At 37.4% G+C, this 21,470-nt stretch overlaps 5 protein-coding genes across 5 annotated transcripts; all 5 read right to left on the minus strand.

Annotated features, from left to right (window-relative positions):
• Positions 403 to 11,195, minus strand: LOC110263493. The gene is made up of 2 exons (XM_021104831.1): positions 10,964 to 11,195; positions 403 to 2,491 (listed from the first exon to the last, which is right to left on the minus strand). Exons 1-2 carry the CDS (start codon positions 11,162 to 11,164, stop codon positions 1,727 to 1,729), a joined length of 966 nt encoding a protein of 321 aa, XP_020960490.1. The 5' UTR covers positions 11,165 to 11,195; the 3' UTR covers positions 403 to 1,726.
• LOC110263815 lies at positions 708 to 1,145 on the minus strand. Its single transcript, XM_021105630.1, has one exon. It carries the CDS (start codon positions 1,143 to 1,145, stop codon positions 708 to 710), a length of 438 nt encoding a protein of 145 aa, XP_020961289.1.
• Positions 12,739 to 14,762, minus strand: LOC107604912 (pentatricopeptide repeat-containing protein At3g26630, chloroplastic-like). The gene has a single exon (XM_016306626.2). It carries the CDS (start codon positions 14,391 to 14,393, stop codon positions 12,975 to 12,977), a length of 1,419 nt encoding a protein of 472 aa, XP_016162112.1. The 5' UTR covers positions 14,394 to 14,762; the 3' UTR covers positions 12,739 to 12,974.
• LOC110263816 lies at positions 17,374 to 18,339 on the minus strand. Its single transcript, XM_021105631.1, has one exon. The coding sequence runs from the start codon at positions 18,337 to 18,339 to the stop codon at positions 17,374 to 17,376; it is 966 nt and encodes a 321-aa protein (XP_020961290.1).
• Positions 18,269 to 20,562, minus strand: LOC110263817. The gene is made up of 3 exons (XM_021105632.1): positions 20,499 to 20,562; positions 18,791 to 20,352; positions 18,269 to 18,345 (listed from the first exon to the last, which is right to left on the minus strand). The coding sequence occupies exon 2, from the start codon at positions 20,348 to 20,350 to the stop codon at positions 18,953 to 18,955; it is 1,398 nt and encodes a 465-aa protein (XP_020961291.1). The 5' UTR covers positions 20,351 to 20,352; positions 20,499 to 20,562; the 3' UTR covers positions 18,269 to 18,345; positions 18,791 to 18,952.

Raw genomic sequence — 21,470 nt, forward strand, 5'->3', positions numbered from 1 at the left:
TAGGCTTTTCTCTCAAGTGTATCTCTCAGCCTTTTTTCACTCATGACTTTTTCTCAAGCTTTCTCACAATGCCTTTTCTCTCAAGAAATTACAGAAAGATAAGCTTAGAAAAGTACATTACAATCAGTAAAACATGAAGGAGATTGACTTCATCAACAGCCTCTGTGCTATGCGAAAAACCAGATTAGCAAGCCTCTGATTCAGTTCTTTTGGCCTGCAACATATAATAAATAATTAGCAACATATAATTATTAACACTTAACACTAATTATTTATTTTGTCCAAAAAATAATATTTGTCATCACTAATTAATTTAGTTAATTTCTTAACTCAACACAATGCTTTTGGTAGAATAACCCGTTCAATCCATCAGGTCCTGGAGCTTTAAGGCTACCTATACTAAACACTTCCTTTCTTACCTCTTCATCCGTAATGTCCATGAGCAGTTCTTTGTTAATCTCCTCTGTAACTTGCTGTGGAATCTTATTAATTGTGCTTTCAAATCCATGTCTAGTAGAAGAAGCAAATAGTTTTTGAAAATATTCTTCAATATGCTCCATAATCTCGTTTGTGTTATTTAACCATTGACCAGAGGCATTCTTCAGCCTTTCTATTCTGTTTCTTTTTCTTCTGTGAATAGTGATGGAATGGAAGAAAGCCGTATTTTTGTCCCCCCATCTCAGCCATTTTAATCTAGACCGCTGTCCCTAAAACTTCTCCTCTTGTTTCCATAATGTTGCTATGTTCTCCTTCAGAAGTTGTATCATTCTTTGGTTCTCCTCTGTGAAGTCCAAATCCTGTAGTCTTTTCAATTCCTTTTTCATTCTCTGGATCTCTCTATCGGCTCTTTTAAAGGTAATTTTACTCCACTTCTTTAATTCCTCCTTGCAATTGTTGATCTTTTTGCTGATTTTGTCCCATTCATCGCCATTTTGCTCTTCCTTACACCAACCCCTCTTGACCACATTAAAACAATCTTTGTGGTCAGCCCAATAGGCTTCAAACTTGAAGTGTTTTTCTACCCTATGAACTGGAATCACATCCAAAATAAGAGGATAATGATCTGAACTAACAGCTGGCATTAACGATAATGATGCATTTTGATACATAAACATCCATTTCCAGTTCGCCAATGCCCTATTCATTTTTTCTCTTGTCACAAATTCATTCCTTGGATTGCTGAACTAGGTAAATTTTCCTCCCTTTAGATCAAGGTCCATCAAAGAGTTAGAATCCACAAACTTTCTGAATTCTCGTATTTGGTTCTACAGTTTCAGGTGTAGTCCAACTTTTTCTTCCTGACTTCAAATGTCATTAAAGTCTCTGATAAAGAGACGAGGGACTCCTTCATTGTTGTTTCCAGCTGTAATGCCCCTCCATTGATCTTTTCTCCTGTTATAATTCGGGTTTCCATACACAAAACTACCTATCCATGAGTTTTCATTTTTATCCTCAATTCGAGCTTTAATATAATTGTCACACCAAAAATAAACATCAACTTTATATATTTCATTCCAAAAGAGACATAGCCCTCTGGACAAACCCCAGGATTCTACACAAAAAGCATTTTCAAAATGTAACCTTTTTTTCAGCCTAGTAATAGTTTTTTCCTTAGCTCTAGTCTCTATAAGAAACACTATGGCGGGCTTAATCTGTTTACACAGACTATGTAACTCCGAAACTGTCGCAGAGGCCGCCACTCCACGACAATTCCAACTAATAATACTCATGGCTGAGTTGGGGGCATGATAAGGCCCGCCTCCTCAGCCATTGAGTATTTCAAAATATGACTTCTCCCCTGTAACTGCTGATAGCTAGTCGCTGTCCATTCTTCGTTTAAGCACTTCTTCCTTTTTGACACATTCTGAGAGTGCAGCATTGTTTCTTCTTTTTCATATATATCTTCCATTTGCAAGTGATCTTCATTTCTTCTTCTCTTCAGCCTTAGATGATTTTGCATTCTCTGAGCCAACTCCATTTTGTAATCTTTTGCTATTGTGATCGCCTTGTCATTGCTTGTAGTTTGATTTTCATCGTCATCCACCAGCTCCACAAAATAAGTATCACCATCAAGTGTCTTATAAATCTGTTTGTTACTTTGTAGCATCTCGTTATTTTCTTCCTTATGTTCTAAGCAGATTTTCGTGTCTTTGCTTATAATATTTTGATGGGTTGTAAAATTAATATGGGCCTCTAAACTCCTCCCCATAATTTCTGCAGATTTATTGCTCAAATGATCTTTCAAAAATTTCCCAATAGACCTATTCCCTTCCTTTTCAACTAGCCTATCATTTTTTTGATGATTCTCCACATTGGGCTTTAGTAGAGATTTAGCCCAATCCTCCTTCAATTCAGCTCTAATAGGTGTTCTGCTTGGTCTACCCCATTCTCTTCCCTTCCTATTTATCCTTTTTTGTTCCTCAAAAACCCTAGTAATCATTTTTAATTTCCTACCAGCTTTGTCATTATTTCCTTCTCTCTCTATACCTATGTGATGAGCGGATAATTTATACGCTTTTTGGCATTGTTTTTACACAGTTTTCAGTATAATTTAATTAGTTTTTAGTATATTTTTATTAGTTTTTAATTAAAATTCACATTTTTGGACTTTACTATGAGTTTGTGTATTTTTCTGTGATTCTGGATGAAATTGAGGGACTTGAGCAAAAATCAGATTCAGAGGTTGAAGAAGGACTGCAGATGCTATTGGATTCTGACCTTCCTGCACTCAAAGTGGATTTGCTAGAGCTACAGAACTCCAAATGGCACGCTCTCAAATGCGTTGGGAAGTAGACATCCAGGGCTTTCCAGAAATATATAATAGTCCATACTTTGCCCGAGTTTAGACAATGCAAACTGGCGTTCAATGCCAGTTCCATGCTGCATTCTGGAGTTAAACGCCAGAAACAGGTTGCAAAGTGGAGTTAAACGCCAGAAACAGGTTACAAACTGGCGTTCAACTCCAAGAGAAGCCTCTACACGTGTAAAGCTCAATGCTCAGCCCAAGCACACACCAAGTGGGTCCCAGAAGTGGATTTCTGCATCATTTACTCATTTCTGTAAACTCTAGTAACTAGTTTAGCATAAATAGGACTTTTTACTATTGTATTTACATCTTTAGTTTTATCTTTGGATTATCTTTTGATCCTTTGATCACGTTTAGGGGGCTGGCCATTCGGCCATGCCTGGACCTTATCACTTATGTATTTTCAACTGTAGAGTTTCTATACTCCATAGATTAAGGTGTGGAGCTCTGCTGTTCCTCATAAATTAATACAAAGTACTACTGCTTTTCTATTCAATTCTAGCTTATTCCTTCTCTAAGATATCCATTTGCACCCAAGAACATGATGAATGTGATGATTATGTGACGCCCATCATCATTCTCACCTATGAACGCGTGCCTGACAAACACTTCCGTTCTACATGCAAACAAGCTAGAATGAGTATCTCTTAGATATCTAATACAGAGGACCGAGTCCGAGATATTAGAATCTTCATGGTATAAGTTAGAACCCATGGATGGCCATTCTTGAGATCTGGAAAGTCTAAACCTTGTCTGTGGTATTCCGAGTAGGATCTGGGAAGGGATGGCTGTGACGAGTTTCAAACTCGTGAGTGCTGGGCATAGTGACAGACGCAAAAGGATAGTAAATCCTATTCCAATATGATCGAGAACTGACAGATGATTAGCCATGCAGTGATATCGCATTGGACCATTTTCACAAAGAGGATGGGATATAGCCATTGACAACGGTGATGCCCTACATAAAGCTTGCCATAGAAAGGAGTAGGAATGATTGGATGAAGACAGCAAGAAAGCAGAGGTTCAGGGGAACGAAAGGCATCTCTATACGCTTATCTAAAATTCTCACCAATGAATTACATAAGTATCTCTATCCTAGTTTATATTTCAATTATGTTTTAATTATCAAATCTCCATAACTATCTGAATCCGCCTGACTGAGATTTACAAGGTGACCATAGCTTGCTTCAAGCCGACAATCTCCATGGGATCGACCCTTACTCACGTAAGGTTTATTACTTGGACGACCCAGTGCACTTGCTGGTTAGTTGTGCGGAATTGTGACAAAGTGTGATTCACGTTTGAGAGCACCAAGCCATTGGCACCATTGTTGAAGATCACGATTTCGCATACCAAGTTTTTGGCGCCGTTGCCGGGGATTGTTCGAGTTTGGACAACTGACAGTTCATCTTGTTGCTCAGATTAGGTAACTTTATTTTAATTTTAACCTTTTTATTTTTTTTATTCTTATTTTCGAAAAAATCAAAAAAATATATTTTTTATTCAAAATTTTTAAGAATGAATTCTAGAGTTTCATGAAGCACGTTGAAGCCTGACTGGCTGTAAAGCCATGTCTAATTCATTCGGACCGAGGCTTCCACTTATCAGCATATAAAGTTGGATAAAGTATCAGCTATTTTATGTCTGATTTGTATCTGCTGAAGCTTGGCTGGCCATTGGCCATGTCTAGTGTTTTGGACCGGAGCTTTCACTGAAAGCTTGACTGGCTAGTAAGCCATGTCTAATTCCTGGACTGGAGCTTTAGACTAACAGTGCAAGATTCCTGGAATTCCTATTAAAAATTTTAAAATCCTTATTTTTCTTTTTCCAATTAAATTTTCGAAAAAATATACAAAAAAAATAATAAAATCATAAAATCAAAAATATTTTTGTGTTTCTTGTTTGAGTATAGAGTCAATTTTTAAGTTTGGTGTCAATTGCATGTTTATCTCTTTCTTGCATTTTTCGAAAACTCATGCATGGTGTTCTTCATGATCTTCAAGTTGTTCTTGGTAAGTCTTCTTGTTTGATCTTTAAAATTTCTTGTTTGGTGTTTCTTCTTGTTTTTCATATGCATTCTTGAATTATTAGTGTCTAAAGAATAAAAAAATTTTTAAGTTTGGTGTCTTGCATGTTTTTCTTTTCTTAAAAATTTTCAAAAATAAGTCTTGATCTTCAAAGTGTTCTTGGTGTTCATCTTGACATTCAAAGTGTTCTTGCATATTTTTCTTGTTTTGATCCAAAATTTTCATGCATTAAGTCTTTTTGATGTTTTTCTCTTTCATCATTAAAAATTCAAAAATAAAAAAAAATATCTTTCCCTTTTTCACTCATAAATTTTCGAAAATTTGAGTTGACTTTTTCAAAACTTTTTAAAATTTAGTTGTTTCTTATGAGTCAAATCAAATTTTCAATTTAAAAATTCTATCTTTTTCAAAATTTTTTCAAAAATCAAATCTTTTTCATTTTTTCTTTTATTTTTTCGAAAATTTCAATTTGATTCTCAAAAATCTTTTTCTTATTTTGTTTCATAATTTCAAAATCTTTACTAACAATTAATGTGATTGATTCAAAAATTTTTCAAGTTGTTACTTGCCTATTAAGAAAGGTTCAATCTTTAAATTTTAAAATCATATCTTTTAGTTTCTTGTTAGTCAAGTAATCAACTTTAATTTTCAAAATCAAATCTTTTTAAATTTTCTTTTTCAAATCTTTTTCAAAATAAATTTCAATCACATCTTTTTCAAAATCAATTTCAAAATCTTTTCTAACTTCTTATCTTTTCAAATTTGATTTTCAAATCTTTTTCAATTAACCACTTAACTTTTTGATTGATTCTTATCTTTTTCAAAACTGCCTAACTAATTCTCTCTCTCTAATTTTCGAAAATTCCTTCCCTCTTTTTCAAAATTCCCTTTTTTTAACTAATTGTTTTAATTTTTAATTTAATTTGATTTCAATTTTAATTTTCGAAATTTAACTTTAAATTTTATTTTTTTAATTTAGTTAATTTTCGAAATTCCCTCTCTCTCATCTCCTTCTATTTATTTATTTATCTACTAACACTTCTCTTCCACCTAAAATTTGAACCCCATCTTCCTCTCCGTGTTCAAATTTTACCTCTTCTCCTTCTTACATTCTTCTCTTCTTATACTTGCATAAGGAATCTCTATACTGTGACATAGAGGATTCCATATTTTCTTTTCTATTTTCTTCTTTTTCATATGAGCAGGAACAAGGATAAGAGCATTCTTGTTGAGGCTGATCCTGAACCTGAAAGGACTCTGAAGAGGAAGCTAAAGGAAGCTAAAGCACAACTCTCTGGAGAAAATCTGACAGAAATTTTTGAAAAAGAAGGAAACATGGCTGAAAATAATAACAATGCAAGGAAGATGCTTGGTGACTTTGCTGCACCAAATTCCAATTTACATGGAAGAAGCATCTCAATTCCTGCCATTGGAGCAAACAACTTTGAGCTTAAACCTCAATTAGTTTCTCTGATGCAACAGAACTGCAAGTTTCATGGACTTCAATCTGAAGATCCTTTTCAGTTCTTAACTGAATTCTTGCAAGACCTGTGATACTGTTAAGACCAATGGGGTTGATCCCGAGGTCTACAGGCTTATGCTTTTCCCATTTGCTGTAAGAGACAGAGCTAGAATATGGTTGGACTCTCAACCTAAGGATAGCCTGAACTCTTGGGATAAGCTGGTCACGGCTTTCTTAGCCAAGTTCTTTCCTCCTCAAAAGCTTAGTAAGCTTAGAATGGATGTTCAAACCTTCAAACAGAAAGAAGGTGAATCCCTCTATGAAGCTTGGGAGAGATACAAGTAACTGACCAAAAAATGTCCTTCTGACATGCTTTCAGAATGGACCATCCTGGATATATTCTATGATAGTCTGTCTGAGCTATCAAAGATGTCACTGGACCGTTCTGCAGGTGGATCCATTCACCTAAAGAAAACGCCTGCAGAAGCTCAAGAACTCATTAACATGGTTGCAAATAACCAGTTCATGTACACTTCTGAAAGGAATCCTGTGAATAATGGGACGCCTATGAGGAAGGGAGTTCTTGAAATTGATACTCTGAATGCCATATTGGCTCAGAATAAAATATTGACTCAGCAAGTCAATATGATCTCTCAGAGTCTGAATGGATTGAAGGAATCATCCAACAGTACTATAGAGGCATCTTCTGAAGGAGAAGCTTATGATCCTGAGAACCCTGCAATAGCAGAGGTGAATTACATGGGTGAATCCTATAGAAATACCTATAATCCCTCATGGAGAAATCATCCAAATTTCTCATGGAAGGATCAACAAAAGCCTCAACAAGGCTTTAATAATGGTGGAAGAAACAGGTTTAGCAATAGCAAGCCTTTTCCATCATCCACTCAGTAACAGACAGAGAGTTCTGAGCAGAATCCATCTAGCTTAGCAAATATAGTCTCTGATCTATCTAAGGCCACTGTAAGTTTCATGAATGAAACACGGTCCTCCATTAGGAATTTGGAGGCACAAGTGGGCCAGCTGAGTAAAAGAGTCACTGAAACTCCTCCTAGTACTCTCCCAAACAATACAGAAGAGAATCCAAAAAGATAGTGCAAGGCCATTGATTTAACCATCATGGCCGAACCTACAAGGGAGGGAGAGGACGTGAATCCCAGTAAGGAAGACCTCCTGGGATGTCCAGTGATCAATAAGGAGTTTCCCTCTGAGGAACCAAAGGAATCTGAGGGTCATCTAGAGACCATAGAGATTCCATTGAACCTCCTTCTACCCTTCATGAGCTCTGATGAGTATTCTTCTTCTAAAGAGAATGAGGATGTTACTGAAGAGCAAGTTGCCAAGTACATTGGTGCAATCATGAAGCTGAATGCCAAGTTATTTGGTAATGAGACTTGAGAAGATGAACCTCCTTTGCTCATCAATGAACTGAGTGATCTGGATCAACTGACATTGCCTCAGAAGAAACAGGATCCTGAAAAGTTCTTAATACCTTGTACCATAGGCACCATGACCTTTGAGAACGCTCTATATGACCTTGGATCAGGGATAAACCTCATGCCACTCTCTATAATGGAGAAACTGGGAATCTTTGAGGTGCAAGCTGCCAGAATCTCATTAGAGATGGCAGACAACTCAAGAAAACAGGCTTATGGACAAGTAGAGGACGTGCTAGTAAAGGTTAAAGGCCTTTACATCCCTGCTGATTTCATAATCCAAGACACTGGAAAGGATGAGGATGAATCCATCATCCTTGGAAGACCCTTCCTAGCCACAGCAAGAGCTGTGATTGATGTGGATAGAGGAGAATTGATCCTTTAACTGAATAAGAACAACCTTGTGTTTAAAACTCAAGGATCTCCTTCTGTAACCATGCAGAGTCAACCAAAGCTCCCAAAGTCAAACTCTAAGTTTAGTGTTGGGAAGCCACAACCAAACTCTAAGTTTGGTGTTGAACCCCCACATTCAAACTCTAAGTTTGGTGTTGGAAGGTTCCAACAATGCTCTGAACATCTGTGAGGCTCCATAAGAGCTCACTGTCAAGCTATTGACATTAAAGAAGCGCTTATTGGGAGGCAACCCAATGTTATCTAATTATATTTATTTATCTTCTATTGTTATTTCGTGTTTTATTAGGTTGATGATCATGTGGAGTCACAAAAACTACTGAAAAATAAAAAACAAAATAAAAAACAGCAGAAAAAAATAGCACACCCTGGAGGAGAGCAGTCTGGCGTTTAAACGCCAGAAACAAGCATCTATCTGGCGTTTAACGCCAGAAACAGGCACCAAGCTGGCGTTTAACGCCAGAAACAGGCAACAGTCTGGCGTTAAACGCCAGGATTGCACAGCAAGGGCATTTTACACGCCTAATTGGAGCAGGGATGTTAAGTCCTTGACCCCACTTGATCTGTGGACCCCACAGGATCCCCACCACTTCTTCTCTCCTCTTCACACATTTTCATAACTCTCTTCCCTAAAATAACCTCCACCAATCACCTCCAATTCCTCTCCAAAACCATCATACACCCACCTACACCCACCCCCTCAAATTCAAACCATCACTCCTTCCTTTTCACACATCATAACCACCTTAAACCCCCAGTGGCCAAACCATTCACACACCTCCATCTCCTCCATCTCTTCTTCTTCTCGTCCTTTCTTTCTTCTTTTGCTCGAGGACGAGCAAACCTTCTAAGTTTGGTGTGGTAAAAGCATTACTTTTTTTTCCATAACCATTTATGGCACCTAAGGCCAGAGACATCCTCATTGAAGAGGATAAGTCCATCACTAAGAAAAGGATGGAGCAAACAAGAGATCATGGACCTCAACAAGAGCATGAGGAAACCCCCCACCATGAAATTCCTGAGATGCCTCAAGGGATGCACTTTCCTCCACAGAATTATTGGGAGCAAATCAACACCTCCCTAGGAGAATTAAGTTCCAACATGGGACAATTAAGGGTGGAACATCAAGAGCACTCCATCATTCTCCATGAAATTAGAGAAGATCAAAGAGCTATGAGGGAGGAGCAACAAAGACAAGGAAGAGACATAGAGGAGCTCAAAAGCACCATTGGTCCTTCAAGAAGAGGAAGACGCCACCCTCACTGAGGTGGACTCATTCCTTAATCTCCTTGTCTATTTGTTTTCTGTTTTCGGTTTCCATGCTTTATGTTTTATTTATGTTTGTGTCTTTACTATATGATCATTTGTGTTTAAGTGTTTATGTCTTAAAGCTATGAATGTCCTATGAATCCATCACCTCTCTTAAATGAAAACTGTTTTAAAAACAAAAGAACAAGAAGGCAACAATTTAAGTTTGGTGTTGTGATGAGCGGATAATTTATACGCTTTTTGGCATTGTTTTTACATAGTTTTTAGTATGATTTAGTTAGTTTTTAGTATATTTTTATTAGTTTTTAAATAAAAATCACATTTCTGGAATTTACTATGAGTTTGTGTGTTTATCTATGATTTCAGGTATTTTCTTGCCGAAATTGAGGGACTTGAGCAAAAATCAGATTCAGAGGTTGAAGAAGGACTGCAGATGCTGTTGGATTCTGACCTCCCTGCACTCAAAGTGGATTTTCTGGAGTTACAGAACTTCAAATAGCGCACTCTTAATTGCGTTGGAAAGTAGACATCCAGGGCTTTCCAGCAATATATAATAGTCCATACTTTTTCCGAGTTTAAATGACGCAAACTGGCATTCAACGCCAGTTCCATGCTGCATTCTGGAGTTAAACGCCAGAAACAGGTTGCAAAGTGGAGTTGAACGCCAGAAACAGGTTACAAACTGGCGTTCAACTCCAAGAGAAGCCTCTACATGTGTAAAGCTCAATGCTCAGCCCAAGCACACACCAAGTGGGTCCCAGAAGTGGATTTCTGCATCATTTACTCATTTCTGTAAACCCTAGTAACTAGTTTAGTATAAATAGGACTTTTTACTATTGTATTTACATCTTTAGTTTTATCTTTGGATTATCTTTTGATCCTTTGATCACGTTTAAGGTGCTGGCCATTCGGCCATGCTTGGACCTTATCACTTATGTATTTTCAACGGTAGAGTTTTTACACTCCATAGATTAAGGTGTGGAGCTCTGCTGTTCCTCATGAATTAATACAAAAGGATAGTAAATCCTATTCCAGTATGATCGAGAACCGACAGATGATTAGCCATGCAGTGACAGCGCATTGGACCATTTTCACAGAGAGGATGGGATGTAGCCATTGACAACAGTGATGCCCTATATAAAGCTTGCCATGAAAAGGAGTAGGAATGATTGGATGAAGACAGCAGGAAAGCAGAGGTTCAGGGGAACGAAAGGCATCTCTATACGCTTATCTGAAATTCTCACCAATGAATTACATAAGTATCTCTATCCTAGTTTATATTTCAATTATGTTTTAATTATCAAATCTCCATAACTATCTGAATCCGCCTGATTGAGATTTACAAGGTGACCATAGCTTGCTTCAAGCCGACAATCTCCATGGGATCGACTCTTACTCACGTAAGGTTTATTACTTGGACGACCCAGTGCACTTGCTGGTTAGTTGTGCGGAATTGTGACAAAGTGTGATTCACGTTTGAGAGCACCAAGCCATTGGCGCCATTGTTGAAGATCATGATTTCGCATACCACTATGTTCAGCGAAGATTCAGGGATATTTTTTACATGTTCTTCTGCTCTCTGACTGTCTCCATCTGCAACTTCTAGAGCTTTCTTTTCAGCAGCACTTTTCATGCACCTTCCTTTTTCCTGTTCACTTCTAGCTCTGCTTTCTTTTGCTCGCTGTGGTAAGCCATCCTCGCTTTCCAGGTCGTGAGCTTCATGCGCTGCTTCCATCTCATTCAGTCATGTAGAGCTTGTTCCTTTGCTACCTCTTTCCACCCTCGGTTTCAGCCGTCTAGCCTGCGCCACCCCTAGACCTATTGAGTATTTTGGCTCTCTTGGATTCCAACAAGCCATTGCTGTTGGATTCTTGCACTCCTTCTTGCTGTGATCTATGATCCCACAGTTCAGGCAGTAACAGTCTTGTAACCTTTCATATTTGAATTCAATCCATAGATTTGGTAAGTTATTTCTGTCCATCCAAAACCCAGTAGGGAGAGGTTTGGATACATCAATTGCCACTTTAACCCTGAGAAAGGTCCTCTCTAATACCTCTTCCATCCTAGGATCTTCCACTTCTGCTACAATTCCTATTCTGTTACCAATGTCTCTTGCTGTGTCTGCATTAATATACTTCTGCGGGAGTCCGTGGATCTGAACCCAGAACTTCAAGTAATCATGTGCTACTTCATGCACATATATCCCTTGGGACCATATTTGAAGATTGAGAATTTGTCCCCTGATGCTCCAAGGTCCTCCATTTAGTATTTGTAGCCCTTTTCCCATATCTTTGATGCTAACTAGAATCTTATTTCTTTCGACTGCAGAAATTGATATGCCTTCTAGATTGCCCCATATTCCAAGCAATGTGTTTTTAATGGTCTTGAATGAGAGCTCCTTGTTCGAGATAATCTTCCCAACCAAGTTAATACAATCAGTCTTAAATTTGTGCTACTCTCTGTTCTCCAGTGTGATGGTTTTACCCTCTATTGTTTCCTTTTCGAAACTTGACATCTTGTATTGTAGAAGAGAGTAACTATTCTATTTGAAGTGAACTATAATGAGTTAGTTGGGACAATGGTTTGAAGTGAACGGAGTAGTGGTTGCTTCAGTTTATGAAAATTTGTTAATATTAGATGGGACAATAATGATAGATAAGTAGAATTTTTTATGACAATGTAGAGGATTTATGTGATTATGATGAGCTGGATAGAAAGAACCTTAAGTTCTTAGTGTACTCTCCTACCTAGAGAGAAGAGTTCTCCTAGAGAAAAAATCTATTCTATTATTGTTTTCTGTTTACTAGAGTCTGGATACCACAACCTATACTCTTGTTAGCAGATAAACTACGTTTGAAATTGGGCCACGCAAAGTTAATTTAATAGTGACAAATTCAATCCAACTGTGTATATAATAAAAATTACAAATTTTATCAAATGCCTCTTAACCCCAAACTAAGAGATACTGTAAAAAAAATAAAAAACAAATTATATATATATTTTTTTAGTTTTCCATGGTATCTCCTAACCGACATGTTAAGGACTAATCCGTTGCAGATCTAATCTCCATTTAAGGGTCTGACGAATGAGCTGACCACTTGATCAACCAAATTGGTTGAAAAAAAAATTATATATTTAATAGCGATTAATTCCTGAATTTATTATTTTACCGAGTTTTTCACGTTAGATGAGCCAAATTATTTGGGCAAAGTGGCTTGACAAAAAGACCATCGGAGTATATAGTTCTTACATTCATTTAATTTTTTGTTGAAAATCAAGTTGTCCACTTGCCCTTCATGAAAATAAAAATAAGAGACCAAAAGAGTATTTATTTTATTTATTCAATTTTAAATACACGGTGTAATACAAATACATTATTCACAAAGCTAAAAGTGATGATACAGAATTCTATAATCTAGCATTTCATTTTCCTATCTTAAAAAATTGTTAAATTAGAATATATTTTCTCTGGTACTCCTATGCATATCCGAAGAGTAAAAATTCATAAACCATATGTACTTGTTAAGCTACTTGAAGCTTGGGAATTAAGGTGAAGAACTTGAGGAGAAATTATCTACAACTTGTTCTTCTAAGCAATTCAAGTACCTGTAATGCTTCTGCAGGAGTTCCTCTATGTCATCAACACCAATGATCTTGTTCTCTTGGAGAAACTCTGCAACATAGTTGTTTGTTTTCTCCACCGATATTGTCTTATCCAATGTGTAAATATCATCCAGCACATTAGCATTTCTATAGAGTTGAACCATGCATGCATAATGCTCCAACAAAGGTGTTATACCATAATGTTGTGTCATGAGATTGAAATACTTCTGACCTTGTTCAAGATCATTCAATTGAAGGCATGCATTCAGAACACCAACAAATGTGATAGCATCAGGAACTTCATTTGACTTATTATTCAACATTTCCTCAAAAAGTTCCAATGCTTCATTCCTCAATCCATGCACACCCAAGCTAGTGATCATTGTGTTCCACGTGGCTAAGTTCTTAGCCTCCATGGTATCGAAAACTTGCCTTGCATCATCTAAACTGCCACATTTGCTGTACATGTCTATAAGAGCAGTACCCAAGAAAGGATCAAGTTTGAAGTCATTGTTGAAAGCATAATCATGAATCCATTTACCCAATTTGAGGCTACCCATTTCAGCACAAGCCTTGATCAAGCTCACAAGGGTGAACTCGTTGGGCTGCACACCATCAAGTCGCATTCTTTCAAACAAGTCAAAGGCCTCCATTGGCTGCTGGTGTCTCACATACCCATCAATCATCGCCGTCCACGAAACAACATTCTTAGAAGGCATTTCCTCAAACAATCTCCGAGCAGCCTCGAGTCGTCCGCAAGCAACTAGACCTCCAATCGCCGTGGTCCAAGAAACAACCTCCTGCACGCGCATTTTATCGAACACCTTGTGTCCATTATCAGCATCCTCACATTTGAAGTAAAGATTCATCATAGTGTTCTGCACATAGGTGTCATTCCAAAACCCCATTTTGATTGCTAAAGCTTGCACAACTTTTCCAAAATCAGTCGCTGAAGAAGCAATGCAAGCATTAATCACAAAAGGGTATGTGAACTTGTCAAGTTCAATGCCCTTTGACACCATAATAGTGAACAAAATAAGAGCTTTTTCAGGGGAACCAAACCTAGTGTATGCTCTAATCATCACATTCCAAGTGAAGGTATCTGGGGAAATGAGTTGCTCAAAAACCAATTTGGCATAGTTCAATTTGCCATAAGAGGAAGAAATTTGAATGAGGTTCCTAATGAGTAATTGATCATGTGTGAGGCCATAACGGATTATTCTTCCATGAACTTGCTTGAGATGCTTGAAATTGGAGCACCTTTGGAGATAGAAAAGTGCTTCTTTTGAACCAAATTTTGGTCTTTGGGTACCAAAATAAACATAATTAATATCTGGGGTGCAGAAACATGCTACCTTCATGTCATGCCCAGTTCCAAATTTTGCTTTCTGTTGTTGTTGCCAATGCCAAATTGGGAAGCTTCAGAACACACCAAAATTGTAAAAAAGAGAAAAAGAAAAGAAAAAAAAAAAAAGAAGAAAAATGCATATACACACATGCATATATGGAAACAACAAAAAGGATATGGTGAAAAAATTGCTACACGCATGACCTCACAAAATGGTTGAATCATGGATGATGGACCCTCTGGATAAGGTTGCATTTATTTGTCAAAGTGCATGAAAAAGGAAAAAGAAAAAAAGAAAATTCAAATGGATTAATGGTTCAGCACAAGAATGTGGACATGAACTTTTCGCGTGTTTAAAATCCAGATAAAAAAGAGTTCATGTTGTTCCAATCACGGCCACAATATTGCGCGGATTTAAGTTCCAATTAAAGATTGATTAGTGGGTTGTTATCTATGTAAGGCAATTTTCTAATATTTATTTTTGGGGATGAGTGAGTTAATTATTTATTTAACTTAAATTAGTTTTAATATTAATATTTCATAATAAATAAATAATTTAATTATACTAAGTTTGCTTAAATTATATCATTAAATAATTTTTTATATGTAATAAATTTTATTAATTCAATAATTGAATTATGTCATATTATCGTGATAATTAAGTTTAACAAATTTCCTTAAATTTAGACATCAATAAATATGTAATCTAGTAGTCATATTCTTTTATTTTTAAAAACAACATAATAAGACCTACTTTACTATATTTTTTAATTATAAAATATTTCGGTCAATTTTTTTTTTGTAAAGTGGATTGGATAGCCTTTAATTTTAGGTATTATATTCATACACTATACACTTACACAATACACTCACATATACTATATAGGTACACACTATTAATATGGTTCTATATTTTTCTAAAAGAATTTGAATCCAGTGCAACTCTATGTGAGACAAACAAAATTGCTATCTGACCCAAACTCAACTGCATTTCGGTCAATTCATATGGGCAAAATGAGTGGCAACCTGGGCGATAAAAACACTTGCTTCTTTGGCCTAACAAGAGAAAGAAAACCACCTTATAAATTATAGGTTTAATTACTCTGTTGGTCCCTATAGTTTATCGAAATTTTCAATTAGGTCCCTACACTTTTTTCCTTTCAATTGGGTCCCTGCCCCCAATTTTTTTTTCAATTAGATCCCTATTGACGGTAAACGTTACAAAAAACGTTAAGATTGAGTGATTTGACCATTATAACCCTCACTTATCCCTTACAAATGAAGGAGACTCCGTAGGGATCTGAGTTCTAACTCTCTTCTTTTCGCCTCTTCCTCAAACTTCTGCTCCTCTCTTTGCAACCCTTACCCTTACTATGTCAATACTCATAGATCAGAGTCAGTTATCTTCAGGAGTCTGTAGTTCCAGAACCCTCGTCAAGAAGAGACATCTTTGTTTTTGTGGTGAGGCAGTTGCTGTGATGTCTTCTTCGGCAGTAGCAAGCCATGGAAGAAGGTATGTTGGTTGTGGGAGAATGCCAAAATGCAAGTTCTTCGAGTGGATTGATGATGAAGATGAGAAGAGCGGATGGTTGAAGCAAAAAGAAAGGAGGGTTCAGTGCTTTTGTGGAGACACTCTGATTCTTCATAGTTCAAGTACATCAAAAAATCCAAACAGAAGATTCATTTCTTGCCCTAATAGGAGATGCAAGTTTTTGAGTGAGTTGATGGGAAAGAAAAAAAAATATCTAGAGAAGATGCAGTGAGCAGTTCACAGCAAGTACTTGGAATGGTTAGAGAATTTGAGGCACAAGAAAGGAAGATAGACAGATTAAGTGTGGATCTAGAGAGATTAATTGCAGAGGTTGGAGAAGTAGATGCCTGGGTAGGAAGGTTATGTGCTGAGCTGAGTTCAGTAGAGGAGCAATTTGCTAAGATGGAAGATAGTATGAAAAATCAATACAAGATGCTAATTATGCTAGGCTTGATATTAGATGTTTTGATTGTTGCAGTGTTATATGTAAAGATGTAGAAAGCATGGCTGTTATGATAATGTAATAGTCTATATAAGACAATAGTGTACTGTTTATAATGCAATGAAGTTATATGAAATGTTTAATTTTTGTAAATGAAAGTTGTTCCTTTGCTATTTAATATGCATACAAGTATGATACTGAGAAAAAAGTAGGTAAAACAAAAGATGCATTGAATTATAATAGATACCATTATTTTTTACATTATATAATATAGGACACCTAGATAGCAACAAAATAATTGTGACACCCACTCATAATAGTTTTCTACCCACATAACAAAAGTGGTCCACAACACATAATAACAGTGGTCCAAACAATAAAGAAACCAGAGTTAGGTGAACACAAATCCTACATAACACAAGAGATATCAAAAAGAAACCCTAAACTCTCTTCAGCCTCAATCAAGTGTAAGGTCAACATGTTCAGGCGGCTGATTTGTTGCCTTCCTAACTCCAATCTTGAGTCTTCCACTTCTTCTGACTCCAAAGATTTTGGTATTGGGCAAATGTTGAGATGCTGGTGCAGTGGGCAGTGATGCAGGTGTAGGCAAAGTGGTGGGCAGTGATGCGGGTGTGGGTAAGGTGGTAGGCTGTGATGGTGGTGCATGGGTGTTTGTAGGCTGTGAGGGTGGGACAGGGGTGTGTGGTGGCTGGGATGGGGGTGCAGGGGTGTGTGGTGGCTGGGATGTAGGTGCAGGGGTGTTTGAAGGACTTGATGCTGTTGTAGTGGGTGCAGCCCTCCCTCTACCCCTTCCTCTGGCCATCCCTCCTGCTGCTCTTCCTCTGCCTCTCCCTTTAACCATCCTGGATCTAGCAGTTGCAGCAGCTGCAGATCCATTTTCTTCATTAGCAGCAGCAGGTTCATTAGCAGCAGAGTCAACTCCTCCAGCTCCAGTTGCAGCATCAGATCCTCGTGTGCCTTCAGGAGCTACAAGATGAAATAGCAGTTAATAATAGTTCATCAACATATGAACAAAATAACTTGGTAAACAATACCTGTTACTATAGGGTTTGGACAGAGTCTCCTATTGTGTCCGTATTGGCCACAATTACTGCAGGTAACAGAAGTTTCAGATCTTCTATATTTTGTTTGTGATCTGTTTTCATCGGGTTCCCTTATCCTAACCATCCTTGGCCTTCCTGGTTTAACTCTGAAAATTGGAGGGATGATGGTATCGCATTGTATCTTTGGCCACATATTTTCTCCATTGATTGGTGATATTGACTGCCCATATGTAGCAAGGTATGCTGCCTTGCTGTAATAGTTACTGCAATAATCTTCCGGGTTGTCACCCTTCTCAAAGATAGCACAGCAAGCATGGGGACACGGCATACCACACAAACCCCAGAACCTACAACTATACCTTCCAGCCATCAAATCGACCACAAACCTTTCCATGATCATCCTGTTCTTATGGTGGACTTCAAACTTCAGGTCTCCTGCCCATTTAGCTTGCCACTCCATAGCTCTAACCGCGATGATATCTAGCCGTTTCTTGGGTTTTGGCAAAAGTGTACCCTCATACCTCTCTGCCTTCTTCTTTTTCTCTGCAAACCTTGTCATCAAATAGCACTTAATCCATTCAAACATTGTCAGAATTGGCTTGTCTCTTGCCTCTAGGATTCTTCCATTGAATGCCTCCGAGATGTTGTTCATCAGCATGTCACTCTTGGCCAGAAATGTAAAGTGACTCTTTGTCCACAATTTTGGATTCAAAGCAAACAACTTCTCATAACAGTCTCTGTTGAGCTCCTTTAATTGATTCATCCTCCTTTCCCATTCTTCCACATAGGTAGCTTTGGCAATAGACAGAATTAGGTCCCTTAGTACAGTACCACCCCCATATACTTTCTTACAGTTGGCATATAAATGCCTCAGACAAAGCCTATGCTCCAGTGTTGGCAATGCCTCTTGAAAGATTTGCATCAGCCCCTGTTTTATTGATTCAGTCCAGAACACAATATACACAACATAGTCAGGTAAATGTTCACTAACATATCAAATTAATGTTCAAAAGCTTAGCCATTGCATCTAAACATAGCATCACTAACATATCAAATTTATGTTCACAATCTTAGGCATTGCATATATGATCATATAAATTTTAGATTTATATCTACAAACTTATCAAGTGCATATATGATCATATACATATCAGCTTAATATTCACAAGCCTCCAGTTGCATATATCATCATAAGCATAGCAGACTTAGATTCACAACCTTATATTCACAAACTCATATCAGTTGCATATATCATCATAAACATGGCAGACTTATATTCACAAACTTATATTCACAAACTCATATCAGTTGCTTATATCATCATAGCAGATTTATATTTAGATAAAATTAGTTGCAAAAAATTAAAGTGATACCTTTTGTTGGTCACTCATAAAAACCCACTTTCTTGATTCTCCAATGTCATTTAACAGCATCTCCAAGAACCACCCCCAACTCTCCTTAGTCTCTGCCTCTACTGCAGCTACGGCTATCGGAAAGTAATTGTCATTTGGATCTCTACCAACAGCAACTAGCAGCTACTGTCCATGGTCGCCCTTCAAGTAACATCCATCCACGCCAATAATAGGTCTACACCCCGCCAAGAAGCCTTTCTTGACTGCATCAAGGCACATGTACATTCTCATAAATCGGGACTGGTGCGTAAGAGAAGGCCTATCAACCAATATGGTCAGACTAGATCCTGGATTTGCCCTAAGTATCTCTACACAGTAATCCCTTAGTTTAGCATACTGTTGGATTGCCCGTCCATGTACCTCTTCTCTTGCCTTCCTCCTTGCCCAGTAAGCCTTACCAACACTGATATTGGCCATGTATTTGTCTTGTATAGTCTGAATAACTGTCGCAACCTTCATCTCTTCCCCTCTACTGATGTTGTTGGCAATCTTCTTTGAGATCCAACTACTTGATGCATGTCTTCCGCTATAGTTCCTTCCACATGTATGCTTTCCATTCAATGTCTTGATCCGGAAACAGTCAGAACCCCCCACCTTACTCGCAAAACAAACCCACTTGCACTTTCCCTTTCTTCCTTTGCAAACAACTCTACACCTCACCTTATCATTTTTTTGAAACCTAATGTCCCTACCATTCAATAGGGCATGCTCCTTAATAGCCTCTTTGAATTGACTAAGTGATTTAAATTCCAGCCCCACCTGAAATTCATACTCTCTGTTCATCTCTGCCTCATTGTACTTAGGGAACCTCCTCTTTTTTATCATATCATCAGAGTCCCCCTCATAACTATCTATGTCATCAGTCTCATATCCATCAGATAAGCTTCCAAGTTGCTCATCACCCTCCCTTAAACCTTCATCACCTTCAGCTGTTCCAGTTGCTGCAGTTCTCTCATCATTTAGTGGGCCAGTAAATCCCCCAAATGCATTTGATGGTGGATCATTATCCTCCACCTCAAATCCAAACTGATCATCATGGTCACCATCATCGGCACTATCATCAAATACTTTTTCTTCAGTAGAAGGCTCTGACTCAGCATCCACTTCAACCTCTAGCAACCCATCATCATCAGCACTGTCCTCACCTTCCTCTGGCACATAATCAGCATCAGTTGAAGTGATCTCAATCCCGTTACTTTCTCTGGCTCCATCGACAACATATACCTCGCAATGTTTGCAGGAATTTGACACTAGTGACCTAGCCATTCTCATCGCATCCCCATCAGACTTCAACTCTCTCAGACCTGACTTCAAATCCATCCCAGGTTCCTTGTACCAGACCCTAGCGAAACCCTTATACCCTAGTTGCTTTAGCTGACTGACAATCTCTTGCAATGACCATTCATCAACCTCAAAATGTAAATCCTCCACAACCATTCCTCCTAAATACTCTAATCGTTGTCCACTGTCAACAAATTTGCCACCATGATGGATTTCGATACTGAAATCCAAATCACCCATAACTGCATACAAAAAAAAAATAATGCCATAAATCCCTCTTCAAACACTTTCAGAAACAAAAGGAAGCTCTAATAAACAGAATGACAAACTTTTCCAGGAGAAAAGAACAAAAACCCTTCAACGAGTGAAACATTGAACGTTGTCTTACCTAGAGGAAGAAGCAACGCCTACGACGACGGCAGTGATACCGGAGACGCCAAACCCTCCCGCAAATGGTATTTCAGAAAAATATGAGTGAAGGAGCATTAAGGATTTCACATAAAGTTACAGAATCTTTAACTTAGGAACGGAATATTCCATTAAATCTAACTGTTTGGTCACAGTAGGGACCTAATTGAAAAAAAATTGGGGGCAGGGACCCAATTGAAAGGAAAAAAAGTGTAGGGACCTAATTGAAAATTTCGCTAAACTATAAGGACCAATAGAGTAATTAAACCTAAATTATAATAAGGCCTATCATCATGATATAATAATTAATTATACTATCAATCATAATACCAATAAATAAATATATATATATTATTAATATTTGAATTAGTCGAGTGATTAGTTTAAACAAGTATTAAAAATTTGAATTTCACTTTATATATATAGTAACTCGTTAATTAATATAAATTATAAAGTATACATTAAAATATATAATATATATTAAAAATAAATTAACTACATATATTTATGGTGATTTTTAACTAATCTTCTTATAAATAAAAATTAAGTATTTTTTATAATTTAGTCAATTGTTATTAAAAGAATTTATCTATAACAACAACAACAACAAAGCTTTGTCCTACTAGGTAGGGTCAGCTACCTGAATCAAACGACGCTATTGAGCTTTGTAATGTATTATGTCTACAACGAGATCGTTTACATGTAGATTTCGTTTGACCACCTCATGGATGGTCTTCTTAGGTCTTCCTCTGTCTTTCACCTCTTGTCCTCCTTCATCTCATCCACCCTCCTAACTGGGTGCTCTATCGGTGTTTTTCTCACATGTCTAAACCACCTGAGACGCGATTCTACCATTTTTTCCACCATGGGTACTACTCCAACTCTCTCCCTTATATCTTCGTTCCTTATTTTATCTAATTGCGTATGACCGCTCATCCATCTCAACATCTTC

Source organism: Arachis ipaensis, chromosome B06, assembly GCF_000816755.2.
Source record: "Arachis ipaensis cultivar K30076 chromosome B06, Araip1.1, whole genome shotgun sequence".
NCBI lineage: Eukaryota > Viridiplantae > Streptophyta > Magnoliopsida > Fabales > Fabaceae > Arachis > Arachis ipaensis.

Bases quoted from the DNA above. Each gene is read 5' to 3' on its own strand.
- LOC110263815 (XM_021105630.1), bottom strand. From the start codon at position 1,145: ATGAATAGGGCATTGGCGAACTGGAAATGGATGTTTATGTATCAAAAT.
- LOC110263816 (XM_021105631.1), bottom strand. From the start codon at position 18,339: ATGCAAATCTTTCAAGAGGCATTGCCAACACTGGAGCATAGGCTTTGT.
- LOC110263493 (XM_021104831.1), bottom strand. From the start codon at position 11,164: ATGGAAGCAGCGCATGAAGCTCACGACCTGGAAAGCGAGGATGGCTTA. The intron at 2,492-10,963 runs ATAGTGGTATGC...TCCGCTCATCAC, and splicing joins TCCCTGAATCTTCGCTGAAC to ATAGGTATAGAGAGAGAAGG.
- LOC110263817 (XM_021105632.1), bottom strand. From the start codon at position 20,350: ATGGGTGATTTGGATTTCAGTATCGAAATCCATCATGGTGGCAAATTT.
- LOC107604912 (XM_016306626.2), bottom strand. From the start codon at position 14,393: ATGAAGGTAGCATGTTTCTGCACCCCAGATATTAATTATGTTTATTTT.